The following is a 24,509-nucleotide window of genomic DNA, read 5'->3' as shown; positions in this document are numbered from 1 at the left end:
ACGGTGTACTGACTCATCCAGGTGAAATGTGTAATTTGCTGCCTTTCAGGATGCAAAGCAGTCAGAAATGACGCTGCTTGTTGGGCCACAGCACGGCATCAGTCATGTTATAGACCTAAAAACAAACCTCACCACCATTCTGGCAGAATTTGGCCGCGTGAGCCGAATCCAGTTGTTCAGAGAGAAAGAGAACATAGCTCGGGTTGAGCTAACCATATCAGAAGCAAAGGTATGAGATTCCATATAACATTTTTATCCTTAACATCACAGCCATAATGTAGAATTTGTATATAAATAATGGGGCCAATAATGCAGAGCTGGCATATGCACTTATAGAGCTATGAGCTGACCTCACACTATGATGTGAGATCAACTTTTTTTGCATAATACCACAGAACTCTCAATAGCAGCCAGATGCAACTTGTAAATGGCTGCTCATCATCATATAGGTGTATTTTTCTGAAGGGAAAAGCACCTGCAGCAAGATCAGTGTGACAAATGAATACCTTTCAGGAGGCAGATTTGGATGTCCTCCAGCAGAAGGTGCAAGCGAGAGTGCCAAAGTACACACACCTCTGAAGAGCAATACTATCTCAGCCTCAATGGAGATACCAGAAAGTATCTTTACCAGATCTGGATGCAGATGAGGAAGAAATTTGCTTGGCTCAGAAAGGTGCCAAGATAAATATAGTTTATGCTTTGCTCAATTTGAAATGCTGTTTTTACTATGTTTAATTTTACGATATTGCCTTACCAGGCATGTTAAAAGCATTTTGCTGTAAAGTTGGTGGTGCAGGGAGAATGCTCAGAACTCTTCCATTTGTTCAAGTACTGTCCAGATAACAGGCTTCCCCTATTTTAGTGCTCTGTATTGCTGCTGTGTTAATGTGATTTTCCTGTGGCTCAGCCACTGGATGCATTTAAGGCTCTGATTGATAGATTTTAGGACACTAAGGAAATCAAGGGATATGGGAATCAGGCAAAAGTTGAGGTTGAGGATCACCCATGATCTTATTAAATGGCAGAGCAGGCTCAAGATACTGTATGGTCTACCTATTTCTTATGTTCTTATATTATTATGACTCATGAAATGTGTCAAGGAATAGCAAAAATCCTGCATTTAGAACCTGCATGCTGCAAGGTCACAGACTCACAAAAGGTGGCTGGTCATTTTCTGCCACTGGTTGAGGTTGGTTCTTTTGTGGTTTCATGGTGGTTGCCCTTTGAAGGGTGAGATTATGTAAGGCACATCAGGCCACTATCATCTTGAACAACTAGTCCAGGCCGTTTGTCTCCTTTGATCCTGCCCCTCTTTCTTCAGAAAAAGAATAGTTGGCAAGATACCCATTGTTCTTATTTAGTCAGAGCTCGATTTCAGTTTTCTTGGCAAACACCCACAGAAAATGCCAGCTATATTCAGCAATTCTGGCAGCATCTGTGGAGTGAGATGGAGGTCATTGAAGATGGTAGGGCATGTTGAGAAAGCAGTTAATAAAGCATATAGTATCGTGGGCTTTATAAATAGGGGCATTGAGTACAAGAGTAAGGATGTCATGTTGAACTTTTATAAGACACTAGTTAGGCCTCATCTGGAGTACTGCATCCAGTTCTGGGTGCCATGCTTGAGTGAAGGCATTGGAGAGAGTACAGAGGAGATTCACGAGAATGATTCCCAGGGTGAAGAACTGTAGCTATAAGAATAGATTGGAGAGGTTGGGCCTGTTTTCCTCGGAGAAAAAGCGGCTGAGAGGAGACTTGATAGAGGTATCCAAGATCCTGTGGGGTATGGACAGGGTAAATAGTGAGAAACTGTTCCCACTCAAAAAACATCAAGAACTAGAGAGCACAGATTCAAAATAATTGGCAAAAGGAGTAAATGTGATGATGAGGAAATTTTTTTTCACCCAGAGGGTGGTTAGAGTCTGGAACAAACTTCCTGAAAGGGTGGTGGAGGCAGGTTCAATCAAGGTGTTCAAAAGGGAATTGGATTGCTATCTGAAAAGAAAGAATGTGCAATGTTACAGGGATAAGGCAAGGGAGAGGGGTGAGGTGGAATGCTCTTTCAGAGAGCCAGTGCAGATTCAATGGGCTTAATGGCCTCCTCCTGCACTGTAGAGATGCTGTGATACTGTGAGTGCAGCCCCATATCAATTCCATCACAAGGGCTGTCTACTTCCACCTCCATAGCATCATCTATTTCTGCCCGTCTCGGCACAATCATTGCTCAAAGCCTCATTCATGCCTTTCTCACTTCTATATCAGATTATTGCAATGTTCTCCTGACTAATCTCCCATCCTCCACCTTCTATAAATTTCTGCTCATTCAAAACCAATACCTTATTTCTCACCAACTCCAAATCTCCCATTATCCCTTTGCTGCTGACATCCTTTCAGTCTCCAATGCCTCATATATAAATTCTCAGCATTATGTTTCAATGCTTCCATCACCTTACCCCTTCCTATCTCTGTAATTATTCCAGCGTATAACCCTCTGAGAACTCTGTATTCTACCAACTCTGTCCTCTTGTGCATCTTGAAATCCACTTATCCCCACCATTAGTGGTCATGCCTTCAGCTGTGTAGCCCCTAAGACCTTTAATTACCCTCTCAAGCCACTCTGCCTCTCCACCTCCCTCCCCTTTTTTAAGATCATCCTTAAAACTCAGCTCTTTGACCAAACATTTAGACATTGCGTCATGACAACGTGACATGTACATGTGGAACATTTATCTTTAATTTATTTGGTTGGTCGGATATGTATTGAAACTCTTCAACAAAACTTTTAAAGGAAGCAAAGACACTGACTTAAGTTGGCTGCCACAGGTCACCTGACACATCTGCAATTACAAGTTGGTCAGTTTCTGGAAGTTTCCAATGTGTATTGGCAAGATAAGCTTCCTAGGAATTTCACATCGGATATCAAAAATTACTTCAAAGCTGAACTGAAGCTTGTAGCTAGCTCTCAACATTAACAATTTTATCAAACTACATTCGAAGCCATCAGGCAGAGACAGAAAGTCCACAGGGACAATGGCTATATAGAAAGTGTTGATATGGTCTTCATAGCTCATCACAGGGAAGAAAAGCCCATTCAGAAGTGATGGCTGGGACAGTTAAAAAAAACTAATCACCTAGGTCATAAAAATAACCAAGGTCTGTCCAAACATGAGCTAATCAATTATCTTCTGTGGAACACTCAAATCATGATTTAAAAGAGACTGTCTCCATAAATTGCTGTTTGCATTGGTCACAACCCCACTGGAATTTCAAGACGACCATTTAAAAAAAACAGCCTCAGCCATGAACAACAGCAAAGAACTCAAACAGTGAACTCTGTTTTTTTCATTTTATCATTGAATCTTAATTTGTCCAAAAGTTAACCTCCTCTACTATAAGTTACAATTTTTCATGCTTGTGTGCATGTGTTGCAAAGGCTGGGATGTGTGTTTACCTTTTTTAATTATGTTTATTTCTTTACTTGGGTGGGTTTTTGGCTCAAGTAAAAATGAACCCCTTTGTGTTTAAATTCAAGAAAATCTGTCGGACTGAGTTCTTTGTTATCAACATGTAAACGGTTAAGTGCAGTCCTTCATCCTTATAAGTTTCAAAAAACCCTGTTAAGATCAATCGAGAAGTGGGAAAGAAAGGACTGGCATGTGTCCTCACCTGGTCTTAAAAATTGGTCCTAATATTTCCTTTAACTCAGTGTCATTTTGTGTCTGATTATGTCTCTGTAAAGTGCCCTAAAGAATTTCTTCTATGTTAGAAGTGCTACATAAATGCCGTTTGTTGTTATTATTTTTGTTTTGCTCCGTATTTGCATAAAAAACAGTGTCTATACTTAAAAAATAATGGCCCATACCTTCCATTCTTTGGGGTGCTGTACTTAGATTGTACCCCAAAGATGAGCTGGGGAACCCCCGTCAGAAGTCCCCACGTAAGGATTGCATCACAATTTCCCAAGAAGTTCAAACTTCCATTGGGCAATTGCCCTTCAATGGGATATCGTGATTTAAATCATGCACTTCAGATGGTTCTGACTGTCTTACAGTATAGCTGCCCAGAAAAAGTTAGAAGAATTAAAACAACTTCTATCTTCTAGGTAACTATAGTACTGAGCGCCCCACGGTACTCTCCCCAACTCTCGGCGCCCCACAGGACAACTTTGACTGCCTTTCCCACCCACTGACTACACCACAACACTCCAACTGTCCCCCCATTTCCTGGCACCCCGCTGGACCTCTCAACCCACCAAGGGACCCCCCCCAACTACCCTCCCCGCCTCTCGACTACACCCCTACTCGGAACCTCCCACTGCGACTCCCTGACTATCCCCCGATCCCCAAATATCCCCCTCCACACCCACAACTGCCCTCCCCACCCCAAGTCCCCATGGCACCCCCAGACTATCCCCCAATTCCCAACTACCCTCCCAACCCCCCCAACTACATTCCCATCTCCTGACTACACCCTACCCCACCCCGACTACACCCCCAACTGCTGTCCCCACCTCCTCATAGACAAACCCCTCCACTGATCACCACCCCCACTGACCACATCCGCCATTGACCACCTGCCACAACACCCCCCCCAACCCCCACCCCATGACCACCCGAACCCCCCTCGTTCTACTTTGCAAACTTACCTTCTCCATGGCTTCTCAAGTGGCTGGGCCTTCAAACCTACCTGCTTTATGGCGGCTGGTGTCGTGAAAAAGGGGGCATGGTTTCCTTATCTCCAACTCTCCTGCCTTTGACACCAGGCCTCAGGAACCCACTGCACTGCACTGTTCTCGCCCAGCCAATGCAGGAAGGTCAGGCAAGAAAGGAGCATCTTCATTTTAAGGTTAGTAACTGGGAGAGGAATGCCACTTCAAGGAACTTCAGGGCCAATGTGTTTAATAAAGATATGCAATGCTAAGTAAAGGATTAATTTTCACACATTTAATAAACAATTGTTTGTACATTTATTTATAGCACTAGCATTGTTTTTGGTAAATCAATTCTAATAGCTGTCATTAGGTGACTTTTTTCTGTTTTTTTATGATAGGGAGAAAGTATTTTGTAATTAATTCTTATGTCAACAAGCAAAACCAACATTCAATTGATAGTTCCACTGCTATCTCCCTCTAATCCTGCTGTATGACTGGTTTTAGATTTAGCTGAACATGGCACCAAACAGCAATTGATTGGCAGATTTTCAGAAGCATCATCAACAGCAACGTTTACTCGTATAGCACCTTTAATGTAATAAAGCGTATCCCAACAGGTCGGTGTGATGTATCTAGTGTGTGAGTGAAGAGAAGTAGCACATTTCCCACTTTGGTATGCTAGTTTTCTTCTCATTTTCAGCCAACACCACTGGCTAGCAGCAATGTGAAAAAGAGAACCAAATGTGTAATCTCTCTCTGTCAGTACACAGTCTCTCCATTGGCAAGTCCTCAGCTGTGCCTCCTCGTGGTGACACACAGAAACTGGTTCCCTTGCAGTCCCAAGCTAAAGCTTCAGAGGAACTCGGAGGAGGTTTGGCCCCCGAACATGCAGTGTCCAGGGCCCAATGGCATGTGGACATGCCCTGGCACTCATGAACCAAACTCCCAGCTATGAGCAAATAGCTCCACTGCTTGTGGATATCTCGGGAGAGTTGAATGCTAAGGGAGTAAACCCTGACAAATTCTGGAGTAGAGCCTAAAGGCAGATTGATGTTTAAATATGTCATCTTTCCGACAACTCCTGCAACCAAGGCGGTGCCAAATGTAATGCTCTGGATTCCTTTGGACCCAAACAGGCAAAGTCAAAAGAGAAACCTGATGTTTGGCCAGCCCAGGGTCTCCATAAATTTTGCCCAGGCTTGCACCCTGGAGAGGGCAGTTCAGTTTCGCTGCAGAGCAATAACACAACACAGAGGCAGCAGTGATAAGCCCAACTTGAATGGCATAGAGAATGGGTGTTATGGGCTGTCTCTGACAGTGGGAAGGACTATCAGGTCCCACTGGTCAGCCACTGCCTACCTCAAGTCGGGTCGTCCCCATTCTCCCATGGTCCATCTGCTTCAGTGGGCACCTGGAGCTATGTGTCTCTGCTCAACAAGTGGACCAAATCTGTCGCACCTTGCAAACAAACAAAAAGAAAGAAGATGCCAATTCTTCGATTGGCAAACTGGAATGTCAGGACCATGTGCACAAGATTGACAGATGGCTTTCACCTGGTTCATAACACACACAATACAGGTGTGATCAACATGCAACATTATAGGCTGAACATTGACATAGCTTCCCTAAAGGAGATCAGGCTTGCCTAGAGTGGATCACTTAAAGAAAAACATTACATGTTCATTTGGCAGGGGAAGAATTCAGTGGAAACGCGTGAGCAAGGTATGAGCTTCGCTGTAAGGAAATCACTACTCTGAATGATAGAATTCCCCCACAAATGGTTCAGAATGTGCTCTCACCATCTGCCTCTCAAGTCAAACAGGGCCAGTTAACCTCACGAATATCTGTGTTCCAACATTGTGCTCCACTACAAAAGCGAAAGACCAGTTCTATGAACAGTTTGACAGTGCTATGAGCAGAATCCCTAAATCAGAACATCTTTACCCACTGGGGGATTTTAATGCAAGAGTGGGCGCAGACATGAGGCATTGCCCTCCTGCCTCAGACATCATGGCTTGGGAAAGATAAATGAGAACAGAGAAAGACTACTTGAGCTTTGCCGCTACCACAAGCTTTGTATAACTAACACCTTCTTTCAGGACCAACCATGCCACAAGGTGTCTTAGAGAAATCCAGGATCAGGGCATTGGCACCAGCTGGGTCTGATCATCACCAGACATGGCTCCCTGAACAACATTCTCAGCACATGCAGCTACCACAAAACTGACTGTGATACAAAACACACCCTGGTGTGCATTAGAATTAAGATGCAACCTTTGAAATTTCTTCATTCAAAACAGGATTGCCATCCTCATATCAATGACAGCCAGACTGCCTACCCAGATAAAAATCAACAGTTCTTCGACTTAATTGAACAGGCGGCCTCTGACATTCCCACACAGAGTGCAGAAGCGAAATGGAACATACTTCGAGACACCATCTAAAATAACACATTCACAACATCTGGGAAGCAAGAGGGGAAAAGTGCTAACTGGCTCAAGGCTAACATCACTGTGATGGATCCTGTCATTGAAGCAAGCAGTCTGCTCTCATTATTACAAGAGAGATCTGAGCGAGAAAACTGAATGTACTAAGAGCCAGTTGAAGTAAAGTCCAACAGACTGCTAAATTGTGTGCCAATGAGTACTGGTTACAACTTTGCTGGAATATCTTGATGTCCTTTGACATCATGCTAGGGCATGTACAAAGGGGTCAAAAAGGTTACAAGCTCATCTGGAAAGAAAGCAGCTCCATTGAGAACAAAGGCCGGGGAGGTCATCACCGACTGCAATAAGCAGTTGAAGAGATGGGTGGAACACGACCTTGAGTTGTACCCTAAGTAGAACACTGTCACTGAGGAAGCTCTCACTACCATAGAGAGCCTGCCTGTGATAGCAGAGCTGGATATCGAACTCACTGTGAAGGAGCTTAGCAAAGCTCTTGACTTGCTTGCCATAGGGGAAGCTCCAGGTGTTGATGATATATCACCTGAGCTCATCAAGCACGGGAAACTGGCACTCCTGCAGCATCTGCACAAACTTCTCTGTCTCTGCTGGAGGGTGAGGGCTGTGCCCCGGGCTAAGTGCAATGCAAAGTTTAAAACCCTGTACAAGAACAAGATTAACCACAGCGATTGCAATAACTGTTGAGGCATCTCCCTACTGAACATTGTGGGAAAAATATTTGCCCATGTTGGCCTTGTTGGACTGCAGATCCTGGCTGAATTCATCTTCTCCAAATCCCAGTATGGATTCAGAACAATTCTACAATTGACATGTTCTTGTCAGTCCGGCAGCTGCAAGAGAAATTCTGTGAACAAAAGAGACCACTATATGTTGCCTTCATCTCACTAAAGTGTTTGATCATGTGAGCAAAGGAGTTCTATTTAAGCTGCTGGAGAAAATTGGCTGCCCGCCGAAGCTGTGATCTCCTCCTTCCATGACAACATGATGGGTAAGGTCAGCTACCACGGGGCAACATCAGAACCTTTTGCAATCCACATTGGGGTCAAACAGTGTAAGTTGTTGTTGTTGATGCTTCTGAAAATCTGTCAATTGCTGTTTGTTACCATGTTCAGCCAACACTCTTTAGCCTATTTTTCTCTTTGGTGCTGACATATGCCTTCAGGGCATCCACAGAGGGGGCCCACTTACATACCAGAACTGATAGAAAGCTGTTCAACCTTGCTTACCTGAGGTCCAAGACAAAGGTGCACCAAGTCCTCACCTGTGATTTGCTCTATGCTGACAATGCTGCATTAGCACTCCATACTGAGGAACACCTTCAATGGAAAATATGGAAAGACTCTCATTCCTGTAAAGAGTTTGGTATGACTACCAGCATCAGGAAGAGAAATGTCACAGTTCAAGACATTGCCAACCATACTGTCATCTAACAGCATTGACATTATGACGCTGGATAGCCTCGCATATCTAGGCTCCATGGTCACGACAATCAGTCACTTGATACTGAAATCAATACATGCATCACAAAAGCTGCAGCTATTATGTCCAAATTAAGTAAGTGGGGTTGGAGCAATCTGACTGAGACCACCGATCTGCGAGTCTACCAACCCTACTCCACTACGGTACTGAGACCTGGTCAACACATGCTCAGCAGGAGAAAAGGCTGAGCAGTTTCCACCTTTGCTGCCTCAGACATATCCTCGACATCTCTTAGCAGGACAAGGTCACCAACTCAGAGATCATACAGTGTGCTAATTCCATCAGCATACACTGATGGCTAAGCCAACAAGGTGTGTGCTGGTTCAGCCTTGTTCATGGAATGGGTGACAGCTATGTACTCAAAGCCTTTCTGTACGGTGAACTAGCTACTGGGTCACAACCTCCAGGGCATTCATACCTCCACTACAAGGATACCTGAAAGCAAAACATGAAGATGGCAGACATTGACACTGGCAACTGGGTACAGTCGCCAATGGCTGTGACCTCTGGGGGCAGACTGTTTGGAGGGACATTGGAAGAGATGAGCAGAAACAAAAAGCTCAGCTGGCCGAGAGAAGGGCCCAGAGAAAATAAAGACCTTCCTCAGCCCTCTGTCTCCCTCTGCAGCAAATGGCCGAGACTGTCATGCCAGAGTGGGGCTCCGGTGCCACACCAAGCAATGCTAACACAAAGTTGATCACCATAGCACAAACCATCGTCTTACAAGACAGAAGGCTATCAATGACATAATGACAATATAACAAAATGTCCCATGGCACTTTGAATGTGGTGGGTCAAGTTGATCAAGGCTGTTAAACAACAACAACTTATATTTATAGGTGCCCCTTAATGAATGAAATGTCCCAAGGTGCATAAAAGGAGCATTATAAAGCAAAGTATGACACCGAGCCACTTAAGGAGAGATTAGGTCAGATGGACAAAAGTTTGCTCAGAGAGATATGTTTTAAGCAGCATTTTAAAGGAGAAAAGCGAGGTAGAGAGACAGAGAGGTGTACAGAAAGAATTCCAGAGCTTCAGGCCTAGGCAACTGAAGGCAAGGGCACCGATGGTGGAGCAATTTAATTGGGAATGCAGAAGAGGCCAGAATTAGAAGAGGCCAGAATTAGAGGAACGCAGCTATGTGTGGTTGGAGCAGATTATAGAGACAGGGAAGGGCAAGGCAAGGAGGGATTTGAAAACAATGGTGAGAGTTTTAAAGTCAAGATGCTGCTTGACTGGGAGTCAATGTAGCGAACACAGTGGATAAGGGAAGAAAACTTGCTGCAAGATAAAACACAGGCAGCAGAGCTTCAGATGACCTCAAGTTTACAGACTCTGAAATGTGGGAAATCAGTCAGGAGTGTGTTGAAATAGTCATGTCTAGAGGTAACAAAGGCATGGATGAGGGTTTCAATAGTAGATGACCTGAGTCAGGGGAAAAGTTGAGCAATGCTATTGAGGTGGAAATAGGTGGTCTTAATGCTGGCACGAATATAAGGTCGGAAGCTAATTTTGGGATCAAATGTAACATCAAGGTTGCAAACAACCGGTTTAATCTCAGACAATTGCCAGGGAGGCAATCAACATACTTATAAATGAGAGTAAAATTCATTTGTAACAAAATGCCTATTAATTAAATCTGGGCCATACAAAGAACACTTTTATAGCAATTTAATGTTTCATCTCTTCTACAGCATGTGAAATGCTCATAAATTCTATTTTCTGTAATAATCCAGTAACGACATTTCTAGGCAATCCTACAGTTCCTCCTTGTTGTTATTTGTAACATTATCACAGTTTTGAGTTATGGTGCTGTTATAGTCCTTCAGGCAACTTCAGAAAAAGTTAATGTGTATTGGTGGAAAGGGTGGGGAAAATTGGATTGTGCTGAATGTTGGCTTTTGGCATATTGCTGAGCCAACAGTGAGAGCAGCTGGGAGCAAGGCATTTCTTCAGAGCTTCATTGCAATGTCAGGCTTGTACAAACTTCATTATATTGAACTACAAATGGAAATGTCTTGAATCTACCACAAATATCCATGCAATGTTCCCAATGTAAAGACAGTGATGGGAAAGTTAATATGTTACAGATGCAGACAGGTTGTTCTCCAGTGCTGAAGGAATTATACAATTCTCAGCTTAATGAAGCTATAAAATAAGCTCCTTGAGTTCAAATGTTTGAATACTTAATGCATTAAAATAAACGGGCCAACGTCTCTCTTAAAATAGCAGAAATGTGAAACTGTGGAATTCCCCTCCAAGGTGAGAGGTTGATATAGAAACTATGGGTGGGATTTTCCGGCCCCACCCACCACCGGGATCATCCGGCCCTGCTGAAAGTCAATGGACTCTTGGTTGGGCCACCGAATTTCCCATGGCGGTTCTCACCACAACAGGGCCAGAAAATCCCGGGATGTAGCCTTGAATTTCCTTAGACTTTACTGACGCTACTCCACTGTAAGTCAGTTGGAGCTGCAACAGCATGGTTCAAGATTAGATTGGTTAGATAGATGTAAGGAAAAGGAAAAAAGGGGCATGGAAAGAGGGCTGGAAACTCGTGATTCAGACTATTTACTTGCTGGAGAATAAATGCCAATATGGATTTGTTGGGCTGAATGGTTTGTTTCTGTGTTGTAATCTGTGTATTTATGACTTTTTGTTGGGATCAGAATTTCATCAATGACAATTCATAGCCAAGTATACCATGTTGCTGAAATGCAGAAATGGGCCCCAGCTAGAGTTCGGGTCAGGATTGTGTTTGGACCTCTAAAGAAAATAATGTTTTTTTTTAAATATTTCATTGTGAATCCATTATAAAGGGCTAATGGCAAATTATTTTTGCGATAGAGGCCTGTAGCCCCTGGACTGGAAATTTGTCACCTCAAAGGGAAAGCAAATTCACTAGTTGTGCCCAAGTTTTATAGGCAAGCTGCCATTGGCATTAAAATAGAAAAAAAACTTTTCTTACATGGCTGCTGGCAGGTGGGGAGTTTTGGTGGTCATGTTACCCTCTTGTGACCTGACTGAATGGGATGGACTTGATAGACCAGATGGTCTTTATCTATCTTTCTTTTTCATATTTCTTGCTCCACAAATATTGGTGAGGTAAGCAGCTGGGATCCCAGATTCCTCCCTCTAAATTTGGCTCTAGTATGTCTACCAAAAAGCAGCCTAGTGAGCCAATTACACAGTAAAATGCTTCTCTCTTTCCTCATTGTACCATTCAGCCCTTCATCCATGTGGCCATTCATCAAGCATGAGCATAGACAATAGCTATTCAAATGTTGGAATGACAGGCAGCACTCATAACCAAAACTTAATCCTGACAATGTCCAAACACACAGGCACACATTTTGCAGCTGCTATTACCGGATACCCATTAATGGCAATAACAAGGGCTAATGTATTTACTTATTAATGCTGACAAGGTGGTTAATTGTAGAGCCTCTATTGCTGCAGCTGAGTTGTTCTAACCCAGTACAGACCAGTAATTGAATCTCAGCCTTTGCTGATCAGCATGGCTTAGTACCACACAGGGCAGTGCACTTGTCCATGAGGCACTCAGTGGGAACCTAAAATACTTTTTTACTTTCTTTTTCAGCCTATTGTGTTGCTGATGGAATCAACAGAAGCTGTAAACTTCGCTTGTTTGATAGCCGGTTATTACCGGTTATTCGTTGATGCAAAGAAGATGATATTCTGTAGCGCCAATGTTCAGCCGCAAGTGTATAAGGCAGGTATGGTTGGTACATTAACAGTTTCAATACTGAAGTTGCTTTGCTGCGTACAGTCATATCTACTGATAAGGGTTACATTGAGCATGATTTATGTAGTCATTGTGTCAAAGTGATTTGAATAAACGAAGTGAATTGATCCAAACTCTGCCCACTTAAATGTAAAAGTAATCACACTGGCTGAGGTGTCCACTTTATCAGCTTATTTGATTTAATTTCCCTAGGCTTTGTCATAGTAATGTAGTAGTGATTGTTTGCTGTCTTAAAAACCTCACTAGATACCACTTTGCATTAACATCTGTATGCTGCAGTTGCAGAAAATTCTGCTAAAGTCTTGGCATTTTGCCCAGTTCTTGTGTTGTCTCCCCTCCTCTCCAGAAGATAATGATTCATGCTGTGATAAGCTATCAACTGTTCCTCAATTGGTGGCATACTTACCTCTGAGGCCATAAACTGCAGGTTTAAGCCTCAATCTAGAGAATTGAGCACAAAATCTCAGATGACAGTTTAGTCAGTACTGAGTGAGTGTTGCACTGTTGAAGGTGACACCTTTCAGTTGAGATGTTAAACCAGGCCCGTTTACACTTGCAGATGGATGTAGAAGATCCCATGGCACTATTTTGAAGAAGAGCAGGGGAGTTCTGCCGAGTGTCCTGTTCAATGTTTATCCCTCAACCAACATCATTAAAACAGATTACCTGACCATTTTCACACTGCTGTTTTGGGACCTTGCTGTGCACAGATTGGCTGCTGTGTTATTTACATAACAACAATGACTACAATTAAAAAGGACTTAATTGGCTGTTAAGTACTTTGGGATTCCTGACAAGTGAAAAGTGCTATATACATGCAAGTCTTTCATTCTTTTTCCTGGCATCAACAGAATTGCTGCAGTGTGAGAAAATGTAAGAATGCTGTGTGACTACATTATGTGCACAGTTTGCATGTTGCCTACCTAGAGGACTGCTGTAAGACCACCATCCCCCGCACCACACCTCCCAACCCCCAGTATCACCAAAACTTACACTCTGACGGTGTTTCTATCAATGATTGCTAATTTGTAAACTCAATTCTGTTAACACTGCTTCATTAGCATTTACATTTAACTAGTCTTTGGTGTCAGGTTAGGTGTTTGGAACAGACGGAGAGTTTTTAAAGATTCTGCTAAGATCTTGGCATTTTGCCTGCTTCTTTTGTTTTCTCCTCTCCAGGATAGATTCTGCATTCACACTGTGGTAAAATTCCAGCCACTCACTGGTGCCTCTTGCAAGTGGCCGTTTTTCAAATGAACCTGACAGTGAATGTTGTCAGGCTACTTCACAGTTGGGTGCTTCACAGCTGAGCCTGGTCCAGTTCTCATTGCTATTCACACATACACCCTTCCAGCTAGGACTGCAGAATAATGACCAAGCTGAAAACCCTTGACTAACTTTTCCATCTCTAGCCAAATGTACTGATGTCCCATAGCCCTGATGACATCACCTTTCACAACACAGACCAGCAATTGAACCAAGGACTTTGCTGTTTGCAGAGTTCTGTTATACATGAGCTGATGCATTTAATCCCGGCAAGCTTTTTGTTTTTCTCTTTTCCTTAGTTTTTGATGAAGGTGAAAAATCATTACTGAGTCAATGAAACCTGCATTGAAACTAAGCAATCCTGCATTGAATCATGTTATTACATACACTTTATTACAAATCTTAAAATAATGGGCCAAATCTTCTGGTCTCAGGATTGTCAGAGACCCGATTTATGACTGAAGATGCATATTGGGATCCTGCAGAAATGCTGATCCTCAGACCTACATGGGAATTGCTTCCGATAGGCAAATCCCCCGCTCCCCTTGACTCTGCACGAATGTCTCCGACTCTGAACTAGAGTCGGAGACTTCAGACAGTTCTATGGTGCTAACCGGGGTAATTACCCAGGATAAATTATTCAGATTAAAACCTAGTCCAACACCTGGGAAACTCCACAACTGATCCTCCAACCACCCATCCCCTAACTACCTCCAATCACCTTCCCCCGACCCAACCCAACTACCCTCAACACAACCCAACTACTCCCAATCTGACCCGACCCAACCCAAATACCCCCAAACACCAGACTACCCCTCCAACCATTATTCCTTCCCACCATCTGTCTACCCTCTCGACCACCCAACTACCCTCCCAACCCAGCCCAATTAACCTCTCAACCCAATCCAACTACACCACCCCCCCTAGCCTGAATACCAACTACCCATTCACCCACCTACCCACTCTACCCATTTACCCACCTACAACCCCAGCCACCTACCCACTCACCCATTCATCCAGTCATCCATGCACTGGAGCAACTCACCAAGCCTCCTTTGACCACACCTTCCAAACCCGCGACCTCTACCACCTAGAAGGAGAAGAGCAATAGATGCACGGGAACCATCACCTGCAAGTTCTCCTCCAAGTCACACGTTATCGTGACTTACAACAATAATGCCGTTCCTTCACTGTCAGGGGGCCAAAGTGCTGAAACTCACTTCCTAACAGCACTGGATGGACTGCAGTAGTTCAAGAAGCCAGTTCACCAGCACATTGTTAAGGGCAATTAAGGATGGGCAACAAATCCTTGCGAGCGATGCTCACTTCCCATGAAATAATTTAAAAAGTCAATCGTTTAGGAGACCCAGATAAACAAATTCTTCAATGGGGATGTTAATATCCCACCACAATTAAAGAAAAGCAAAATGGCAGTGCTTCAGAGGCTTCCTCTTTGCTGGCTGCTGGCACCCAACACTATGGCCCTTGACCAACATGGCACTCCCATCATATCAAGGGCATTAATATAAAAGCAAAATATTATGTATGCTGGAAATCGGAATTAAAACAGACAATGTTGGAAATATTCAGCATGTTTTCAACATCTGTGGAGAGAGAAACAGAGGGAAATTTTGAAAAAATGCCTGCTTCCCTCTGCACAGATGCTACCAGACCTGCTGAGTATTCCCAGCATTTCTGCTCTTTTTGTCAAGGGCATTATTTCAAATTTTCCCTCTTCTTTCCTTTGGGAATCTTTGGGCTGTTGAGCGAAAAGAGCAGCCAAATGCCCTTCAGTTCAAGAATGTTCCCACTGGCTGTGAAAGCCCAGAAGGGAAAAGCAGTTCAGACCAGTACTCTTATTTCCCAGTTTTTACTGATGTTCCATTTTAAGGCATACAAGACCAGTTCAGACCAGTACTCTTATTTCCCTGTTTTTACTGTTTTTTCATTCTGGGAAAAGATGATACTTAAACCTTTTATGGTCATCATGGATTTTCTGGTCGGAAGCCAGGTGGATCAGCAGTTAAAATCACCCAGAAAAGTTATCCCTAATGCTGTCTTCCTGCAGTCTTCATTTGAACCAACTCTTATCTGAGCTGTCGCCATCTCTCTTAGGATTCAGTAGGCCTCGCTTCAACTGGTTGTTAAGACTATTACAAGCATTCAAGGACTTAGGCAGTGCAAAATCTTTATAGAACACACATCAGTTCCCTCCTAGGACTCACCCAATATACCTAAAATGGTTGAACCTTGAAAATGGATGAGTTCCAGCAATGTCAAATCATGCTCTTAAGTAAATCGCACTGCTTGACATGTACTGAGTCAATGACAGGGAGAAAAGTTAGCTCCAGCCACTCCCAGTTTGATAGGAAATCTTTCACTCACCAAGAAGGAAATGAAATCCTGAATCATGTGACTATTATAAGTACAATGAGTGACACAACATGCAAAGGTTCGCAAACCACCTTCCTTGCAAAAATACAATAATGTTCGTAAGATTTGAGGTGGTAAACTCCGTTTTCACAGGTTTAGAGGTTTACTTTAGACCAAAGAACCTGACAGGTTCATTCAAATCCATTTCTTTATTAAATCTTGACCAGTCACTTATCTGAGTTTATATCACTCATAAATATTGAAAGGATACAAATTCACAAATTGCAACAATTATTTATCTATAATATACTTTTCAAAATTACATCTGTGCACATTTTCTGTCAATTTTTCCAAAAAAAATTCCAATGCAGGTATTTAAAATGGAAGCTGCCTTTAATAAACTTGTTAGAATATAATTATATCCTTTTGCCAATGATTTACAGAGGTAGCATTCAATCTAAATTCTAGTCTTGGACAGAGACAATGGCAGACAATTTTATTTTAATGTGTTTTGAGCGATTCAATTCATTCACTTTTGTTCAGTCAATGGAAACAAAGTGTAAATTTACAAATTGCTGGTTAGAAATGTAAATATTTGGGAGGGAGTTATATATGAATGAGTGAGCCTGTGAGGTGAATCACAATGTATAAAGAGCAATTCATTTGCATTCTATAATAGATTTTTCATTAAATTGTTTTAAGTGGCTTACTGTAATAGAAGACAGTTGTTAATGATTTCCTGGTGATAATATCATTATGTTTCAGTCAATAAGTTCACAAAGTTGTCAATTGTGTACAAGTCAGTAATCTCATCAAAGTTAAGCACAAAAAGCTTCATTAAAATAAATGAGAAGGAATCAAAAACTAAAGTTTTGGCACAGAGAAAAAGATCTCTGAAAAGTTTCTTATTTCAGAGAGGCTTTGCAAAAATATTCCATACAAGTGGAATTTTGAAGATTTTAAAATTACAAAAGGACAAAAACAATCTGACATTTTGTTTCCTTACTGCATGTGTGGTCAACCTTTCAAGTTCAAGAAATTGTACACCAGCTGAAAGCTTTAAATATAGCATGGCATGCTTACTGACATCTGACAACAAGCCTGTCTGAAATTCCACCCCTGACATTGATGAACTTACCCTTTTGCAAAACTCATAGACAGCTCATCTGTCATAGGCTAATGAGACCCAACCATAAAAATAGGCCGAGACTCATTCATTTTTCATCAGATGGACAGTTGTCCTGACTATCAGCACCAAATTGTAACCCAGTGCCACCCAATATAGTCACCTAAGGGGAATGGAATATAAAAGTAAGCAAGTTTTACTGCAGCTATACAGGGCATTGGTGTGACCACATCTGGAGTACTGTGTACAGTTTTTGTCTCCTTATTTGAATAAGGGTATAATTGCATTAGACGCAGTTCAAAGAAGGTTCACTGAACTCATTGCTGGGATGAAGAGCTTATCCTAAGAGGAAAGGTTGAACAGGTTGGGCCTATACCATTTGGAGTTTAGAAGAATGAGGTGACCTTATTGAAAAATACAAGATCCTGAGGGCACTGACAGGATAGATACCGGGAGGACATTTCCAATTGTCGGGGCAACTAGAACTAAGGGACACAGTTTAAGGATAAGAGGCCTCCCTTTTAAGACTGAGATTAGGAATTTTTTTTCTCTCAAAGGATCGTTGGTCTGTGAATTCTCTTTCACAGAAAGCAGTGAAGGTTGAGTCATTGAATTTATTCAAGGCAGAGTTATTCAGATTTTTGATAGACAGGGGTAACGAGGTGGGGGCAGAGGGGGCAGACAAGTAAGTGAAGTTGAGACTACAACTAGATCAGCCATGATTTTATTGAATGGCGGAACAGGCTTGAAGAGCCAAATAGCCCTACTCCTGCTCCTAAGTGCTAAGTTCCTGCATTCCTATGTTCCATTGCTTTTGGGTTGAGCATAGTTGATAGAACCATTTGTCTTTCCAGTCAATTCGATTATTACATTGATTTGAATCCATTCATCTTCTCCTATGCAACTCCAAGTATTTGAATAAAAGCTCCCATGAAAGTTTCTTGATATGGGGTGGAAGGGGTATGGGTGAGAGATGTGGGGAGGGTGGCTGAACATCCTGTTCTCCTGTGACTGACATGATTCCCAATCCAGACTTCTATTCGTGGAAGACCAGTCAAGTGATGGGTTCTCCTAAAGCTTCATAGCCAATACTTTGTTTTATGATTCTATTTGAGCGAAGATCACGGTAAACTAATAAACATTGCTGCTACAGTATTCTTTCTTTTAGCATTCTTTCCATTGATATATTTAAGATAGTGACCAGGACTTTTACAAAATTATAAATATTGTATAGAATAAAGGAAAAATATTAAAATATTTGGCAATCATACACACAGACCAACAAAATATTGACTGAAACTGAAAGAAATTGAAATAATAATTATTTACAAATATATTAGATAAGTGCATGTAATTACAATGATTTGTATAATGATTTTTATCTACATTTATTTCACCTGTAATTTTTATCTGACCATTGAAGTAAAGAAATTTATTTTATAATTTTTGCCGTGAATGTCTTTGTTACTATTAATGCCAGTTTTTCAAATCCACTTTGTGTACAGATTTAAAAATTTAAATATTCTTAAATTTTCAATCACTCGTGGTTCTTTTTCATTCTGTAGGTCCTTCCTTCCTTAATATATTCATGTAGAAAATAGTTAGACATGTGCCATTGATGATTGATAAATTATTCACATAAATATTGCACTTACATCCATATTCATGACAGCAGTTCAGAATTATAAATGAATACAATACAAAATGAAGTGAATTTGTCACTGCTCATTGATGTGGGAGAAAGAATCGCAAATGAACACATGATACATTATACATTAGTATGCTATACACAGTTTTTTTCAGATGTTGTAAAACTGCCATTCTACTAGTTTTTGTCTGAACACATAGCTAAGGTTTGGTCTAAGCATATTTATAATAATGGTGAAATCAGTCATAAAACTATTTAGAAATATATATTGGTAAGCATATATTGATATATATTTAGATAGATTTTTAAATGAAATATATAGTGCTCTGTATTCCTCCTGAATTGTGCCGCTTCGTTACTCTGCAAAGCATATCAGGGATGTGCCTGTCACCCTCAATCGAATAGTGCTCCAATAGAAAAATGACATGCAGTGCAATCCAAGGCCATGGTAATAACCTGTGCCCAGTAGACAAATGCCCAAAAATGCATAGGATCCAATCCAGAAAGTTAGGCCAATATTGTACCCTATCATGCTGACCTCATCAACATTGGCAGGGTAATGGGAGAGCAACTCATTTGCACAGGCCAGCAGGCACCCAGACTGCAACAGACTCAGCTTGACTACCCATCTTCTGTATGCTGCCTAAAACTTTCATTTTGGAAGAGAGGTGCCTAGGCTTTTCCCTCTAAGACCCCATTTCACTTCCCTTTGCACAAAATAGAATGTTTTCTGAAAGGAAATTACCCATTTTTGGAAATCCAGATCACTCCCCTAGTTTGGATATCCCCTTCTCTTTGATGGGGCCATCTTTGACCCTACTGAAAGGCAGTACACCTCATTTCACATGTTGCATTAACCTCCAGTCATACACCAAGTCCTTTATGGGGTAATTGGGAAGCAGGAACTCCCAATGTCAGGAGCTCTGTATTACCCCTGTCCTCTCTTACATGCATGGCTTATCAAGGGAGAAGTGAAGGCTCCACCTATGACATGGCTGACTGGGATTTCTAGGCTAAGGTGGGGACCCAACATATTTAGGTCTTAGGCTTTTTCAAACAGTTCAGCCAAACTTCCACCAAAGTTACAACAGGAATGCAGTGAAATTGCCAAGGAAAGTCATTCAGTGGATTTTAACTGCTTACCTGTCCAGTTTCTGTCTGGTGGATAGGGTTAAAACTTGCTCCCTTCTTCCTTCTCAAACAGAAGAAAAAGTCAAACATTTTTCATAAAGACAAGGATAGCAGAATTTATTATTGAAGATGGTGATATTTTTCCTTTTTGTTAACAGACCACAGAAATATACCAAACATTCTGCAACCAGAATGGACTATTTCGTCATCAGGTCCTGTACTAAAAACCGAGGGAAGAGGTATGAGTTGTCCTCACAATCTCCCACACCACAATGAGTCTCAGACTCCATGCAATCTGATGGCAAACACCCCAGAGTCCAATCTGGTAAGATTTCACTTTTCACGAATGCAAGAAAGAAGAAAGGAATTTGAAAATCAAATCGATATTAATGAAAACCTCATCTTCTTTGAGGAGTCAAGACCAAGGACAAAGTCTGACCCCACGCCGAATACTTCAAAAATTGGGCCAAGCAACTCTGACATCAGGTGTGGTTCTGGGCATCAAGGATTTCTGAACAGGGGAAGAGCTAACACGCTGGACAGCCAGATGAAAATGGCAATTGCTTACACCACTGACCACCATAGTTGTATTTGTCCGAAAATCCCAGTGCAGCTATCAAAAGTGAATAGTACTAAGATACTTCCCATAGTTATCACAGAAAATGATGATTTGCTTTGTGATGCTTGTAAGGTCAAAATGAAAGGCAATATTATTCCCAAAGGAAGTAGTATAGAGAAATGCTTAAATTCATGCAATTACCGAGATGATGTGATCGATCTGACAACTCTGCCTCTGCCAGGAAGTGATGAGGAACATGAAGGAGATGAATGCCATTCTCTACTTCCTACATTGGCTCCTCCGCCACCAGGTTTCAGGGATAATAGTTCAGATGAAGATGACTCCAAGCGAAGGACCAGTCAATGTCTCACGTCTAGTCAACAGCCTTGTGAGATACACTTCAATGACATCCCAGTGTCACTAATTGATGGTGTTCAAACAAGGACTGTCAGACACAGGGCACAGGAACTGGATGATGCTTTGGTTTCCACACTCCAGGCCCTGGAAGCTTTAGCTGCAGCTGAAGAATGTCCTCGTAGTCAACCACAAGAAAGTTCAGGTAACACCATAACCAGATTTTGGTTGACTTTTCAAAGCTTTCAAGTTTCAAAATTGAATTTCAATCAGATCACAATTCACTATTTAACCAACATTTTTTTAAAAATTGGCTGTAAGTAATAAAGCTGTTCTCATACTTTGTCAAGCATCAGCTTCATTGTATCAAACTATTAGTGTTTCAGGATTTAGTTATAAACATTCTTACAAAATGTGTTCACAGGTGACATTTACAAGAGAAAAAAGTTGAGGAACTGCTATTTTTCCAAATTGTCCTCTTTTTGAATATAACATGGTAATGGACGGACCATGAATTCCTTTACTATTCAAAAATAACAGTTTTATCATTAGCATAGGTGGGTTTCTCTCCCTGCAATGCCATTCTGGTGATGTCTAACATGGGGAACATCTTCATAATGTAACCCCATTTCAAATAGTGGAGGCTGCAACTTCAAATGGCCTGAGACTCACTTTAGGTTTGCACAATGCCAAGAAACAATGCTACAAGCAATATTTGATAACTGGGTTTTAATGGCATTTAAATAGTATAATTTTTCAGTGACATCATCGCATCAGTTTAACATCACGCTCTAGCTTTCTGCTGAATTTGCTAATGGTCTATATAAATCTTTGTGGCTGCAGCTTTACTTTTTTCTTCTGTGAATCACAGCATTGATGAGTACCAGAGAAATTGTACTACATGTTGGGGTTTCCTTGGATCTGGGATAGATCTTCTGCTTCCCATCTCCCCTCGCCCAAAGAATTTTGGTTAGTGCTACACAGAATCAAAGCATTTTTGCTTAGATGTAAAAATAGTGCGTAATTGGAAGTTAATGCTCATTAAATTTTTAGTTCCTTCACAGGAATGCACAATTTTATTGGATGTACTAAAAGGAACTCTTAGCTATGTAGCTAATTCAGAGTAATCTGGAAGATGCTGCTGCACTAACTAACTGACTAGCTAAATAAGTCTCTTAACTTACACAAATGGCATACTATCTAGGTTACTCTAGCTGTGGAGTGCACACTTTCAGGAGATGATAAAGGAACAAAGTAGACAGTGGAAGCTGAGATATACTTGTGAAGGCCTTCTGCTTAAAGTTAATAACGTGAAACAATGATGGTGCAGAAAGCCAGGTCATTACTAATCAGAGGGTCAGACAAGCATTTGGAGCCATTGCTCTGGTAATGAATACAGAGTCAAGCCTCATCAGAATCTTGGATGGATCCCAGAAGGAAAAAAACAGTTTGGACCAGTAGTCTTATTCTGCAGTTTTTACTGGTGTTCCATTTTAAGGTATAAAAGACCAGTTCGGACCAGTATTCTTATTTTCCAGTTTTTACTGTTTTTACCTTCTGGGATCCATCCAAGGTTCTGATGATGCTTGACTCTGTGTTCATTGCCAGAGCAATGGCTCCTAATGCTTGTCTGAACTGCTGATTGGTAATGACCTGGCTTTCTGCACCATCATTGTTTCACACTATTGGTCAGAATTTTGAGTTCGGCAGGCGGGCATGGTCAGCGGGCCCGATAGTGGGTGAGAAATCCTGCTGCCCGCAATCGGCCCCTGACCACGATTTCACACTGGCGGACCAATTAAGGCCCACCCTCCATGAACGGTGGCTCCCCAATGGTGGGGAAGGAGCGGGCTGGGGTGGGGTCCTGTTGGCCACCAGGTCCAACGATGATCCAGCGGTGGGTTTAAAACCGGCACAGTCAGGCCCTGGAAGACTGCCGGTGAGGAAGACACCTTCGGTGTTGTCAGCAGGAGATTAAAAATTATGGATTCCAATGCAGTTGCAGATGCCAGGTGGGAGGGCAGGTCATGTGGGTACTCAGCATCCTGGTTTTCAGATGAGTGCTTCGCAGTCCTCCTGGAGGAGGTGGCTACCAGGAGGGACACCCTTGCCCCCAAGGATGAAAGGAGGAGGCCGCTGCACCTAAGAAAAAGAGCTTGGGAGGAGGTGGCAATGCTGGTCAGCAGCCATGATGTTGTACAGCACACCTGGATCCAGTGCCGCAAGAGGTTTAACGCCCTGCTGTGTTCAATAAGGGTGAGTACCATGTTGGCATGGATCAGTGTGTTGAAGTGTTAATGGCTGGCCATCCCCCCGTGGAGCTAAGTGGCATTGGAGTCTAATTGCCAATTGTCAATGACGCCGGAGCTGGCCAAGGGAGTGAGCCCTGGCTGCTTGGACTGAGTGCCTTGTGGCTCGAGGTCCACAACTTGGATGCGCCCTGCAAGGTGCTACTCAGGTGGGGTTGGTCGAGCTGCAATGGCGCTGCAGGTAGGAGTGGACTAATCAGTGCTCATCTATACTTTCAGGAGAAGATAGCCCACAACAACATTGAAAGGTCATGGATCAGCGGAGGCCCCGCTGACCTCCTAGCCCTAACCAGATTCAAGCAGGATGCCTTGGAGCTGGAGAGGCACCATACACCTCGGTCAACTGGCTGCGAAGAGGCTGGGAGGTGAGACAAAGATAAGAGTGCAGTGCACAGAGGTGAGAGTTTCAGATGCTGCGAACATTCTTGTGTAGTCTCATCATTAATGGGAGCCTCAAAACTGGATTCCCCATTGACCATTGAAAGATAATGGTACCATGATACAGATCTCCTTGGTCTCACCAGGGTGACTGGCATGCACAGTGACAGTGTGATGATTTAAACTAATGGCATGTCATTGTTCTCCCTTAGATTTGCCACCATGCACCCAACTGCAGGACCCCGAAAACTCACCCCCGATGCCAGAGGACCGCCAGGCTCCAGATGGACCTGCATCACACCTGCTCTCTGAACCAGGCATCAGCACAGATACCAGCACCTCGGTGCGCATTAGATCTTCGACTAGAAAGTCAATGCACAGTGATGAGGGCACTTCACACTCACTTGAGGTGCAGGCAGAGGCAGAAAGTGCCCATGGTCCCAGCAGTCGGAGAACTGCTGGAGACCAGGGCAATGCTCAGTCGAAGGCAGATGATGAGCCTCTGGAATTGTCCATCAGGCGGGAGATGCTGGATGTCCAGCGAGATGTACAGGAGCATTTTGCAGAGATCCATGAGCATATGTGTGCCATGGTCTCCAATATGGAGGAGTCCATGCAGAGCATCAGCACTGCATTGACCCTAATCACCGAGCGCACTGCCTCCTCCATTGAGACAGTGGCAACTCTCATGAGAGGCGGCTCCAGGAACAAAATCCGGGGTTCTTGGGGTTGCGCTCGGACCTGAAAGCCCTCACACAGGCACTGACCTCAGGTGGTCAGTGTCCGTGTGAGAGATGGATGAGGTACCCAGTATCCCAGCTAGGTGCCGTCTATCAATGGTGAGCAGGGAAGTCCAGAGTGACCTCACATTGGCGCACGAGCTGCCTGTTGTCTCTGTGGGCTCCTCTCCAGGCATTCTGCATTACAGCAGCAGCTCCTCTGCCCCACTGCCAGTGACCGTGGCATCTGATGATGCTGCGCTGACTGAGGAGATGCCAGCCGTG

The 24,509-nt window shown here is 42.8% G+C and overlaps 1 protein-coding gene and 1 long non-coding RNA gene across 2 annotated transcripts in view; one reads left to right on the top strand and one right to left on the bottom strand.

The window, feature by feature from the left end:
* The window catches only part of LOC144683710 (uncharacterized), a 272,653-nt gene that overhangs the window by 216,264 nt on the left and 31,880 nt on the right, over positions 1–24,509 (bottom strand). The window lies entirely within an intron of this gene.
* frmpd3 (FERM and PDZ domain containing 3) overlaps positions 1–24,509 on the top strand; it is a 235,935-nt gene that overhangs the window by 196,294 nt on the left and 15,132 nt on the right. Inside the window, exons 11-13 of the mRNA XM_078547754.1 lie at positions 50–229; positions 12,197–12,332; positions 20,064–21,023. Coding sequence (XP_078403880.1) covers positions 50–229; positions 12,197–12,332; positions 20,064–21,023 — 1,276 coding nt within the window. The remainder of the gene's footprint in view (positions 1–49; positions 230–12,196; positions 12,333–20,063; positions 21,024–24,509) is intronic.

The sequence above is a fragment of the Cetorhinus maximus genome, chromosome 8 (assembly GCF_964194155.1).
Source record: "Cetorhinus maximus chromosome 8, sCetMax3.hap1.1, whole genome shotgun sequence".
Lineage (NCBI taxonomy): Eukaryota > Metazoa > Chordata > Chondrichthyes > Lamniformes > Cetorhinidae > Cetorhinus > Cetorhinus maximus.
The sequence above is the reverse complement of the archived record's forward strand: the minus strand, read 5'-3'. Positions and strand labels throughout refer to the sequence as shown.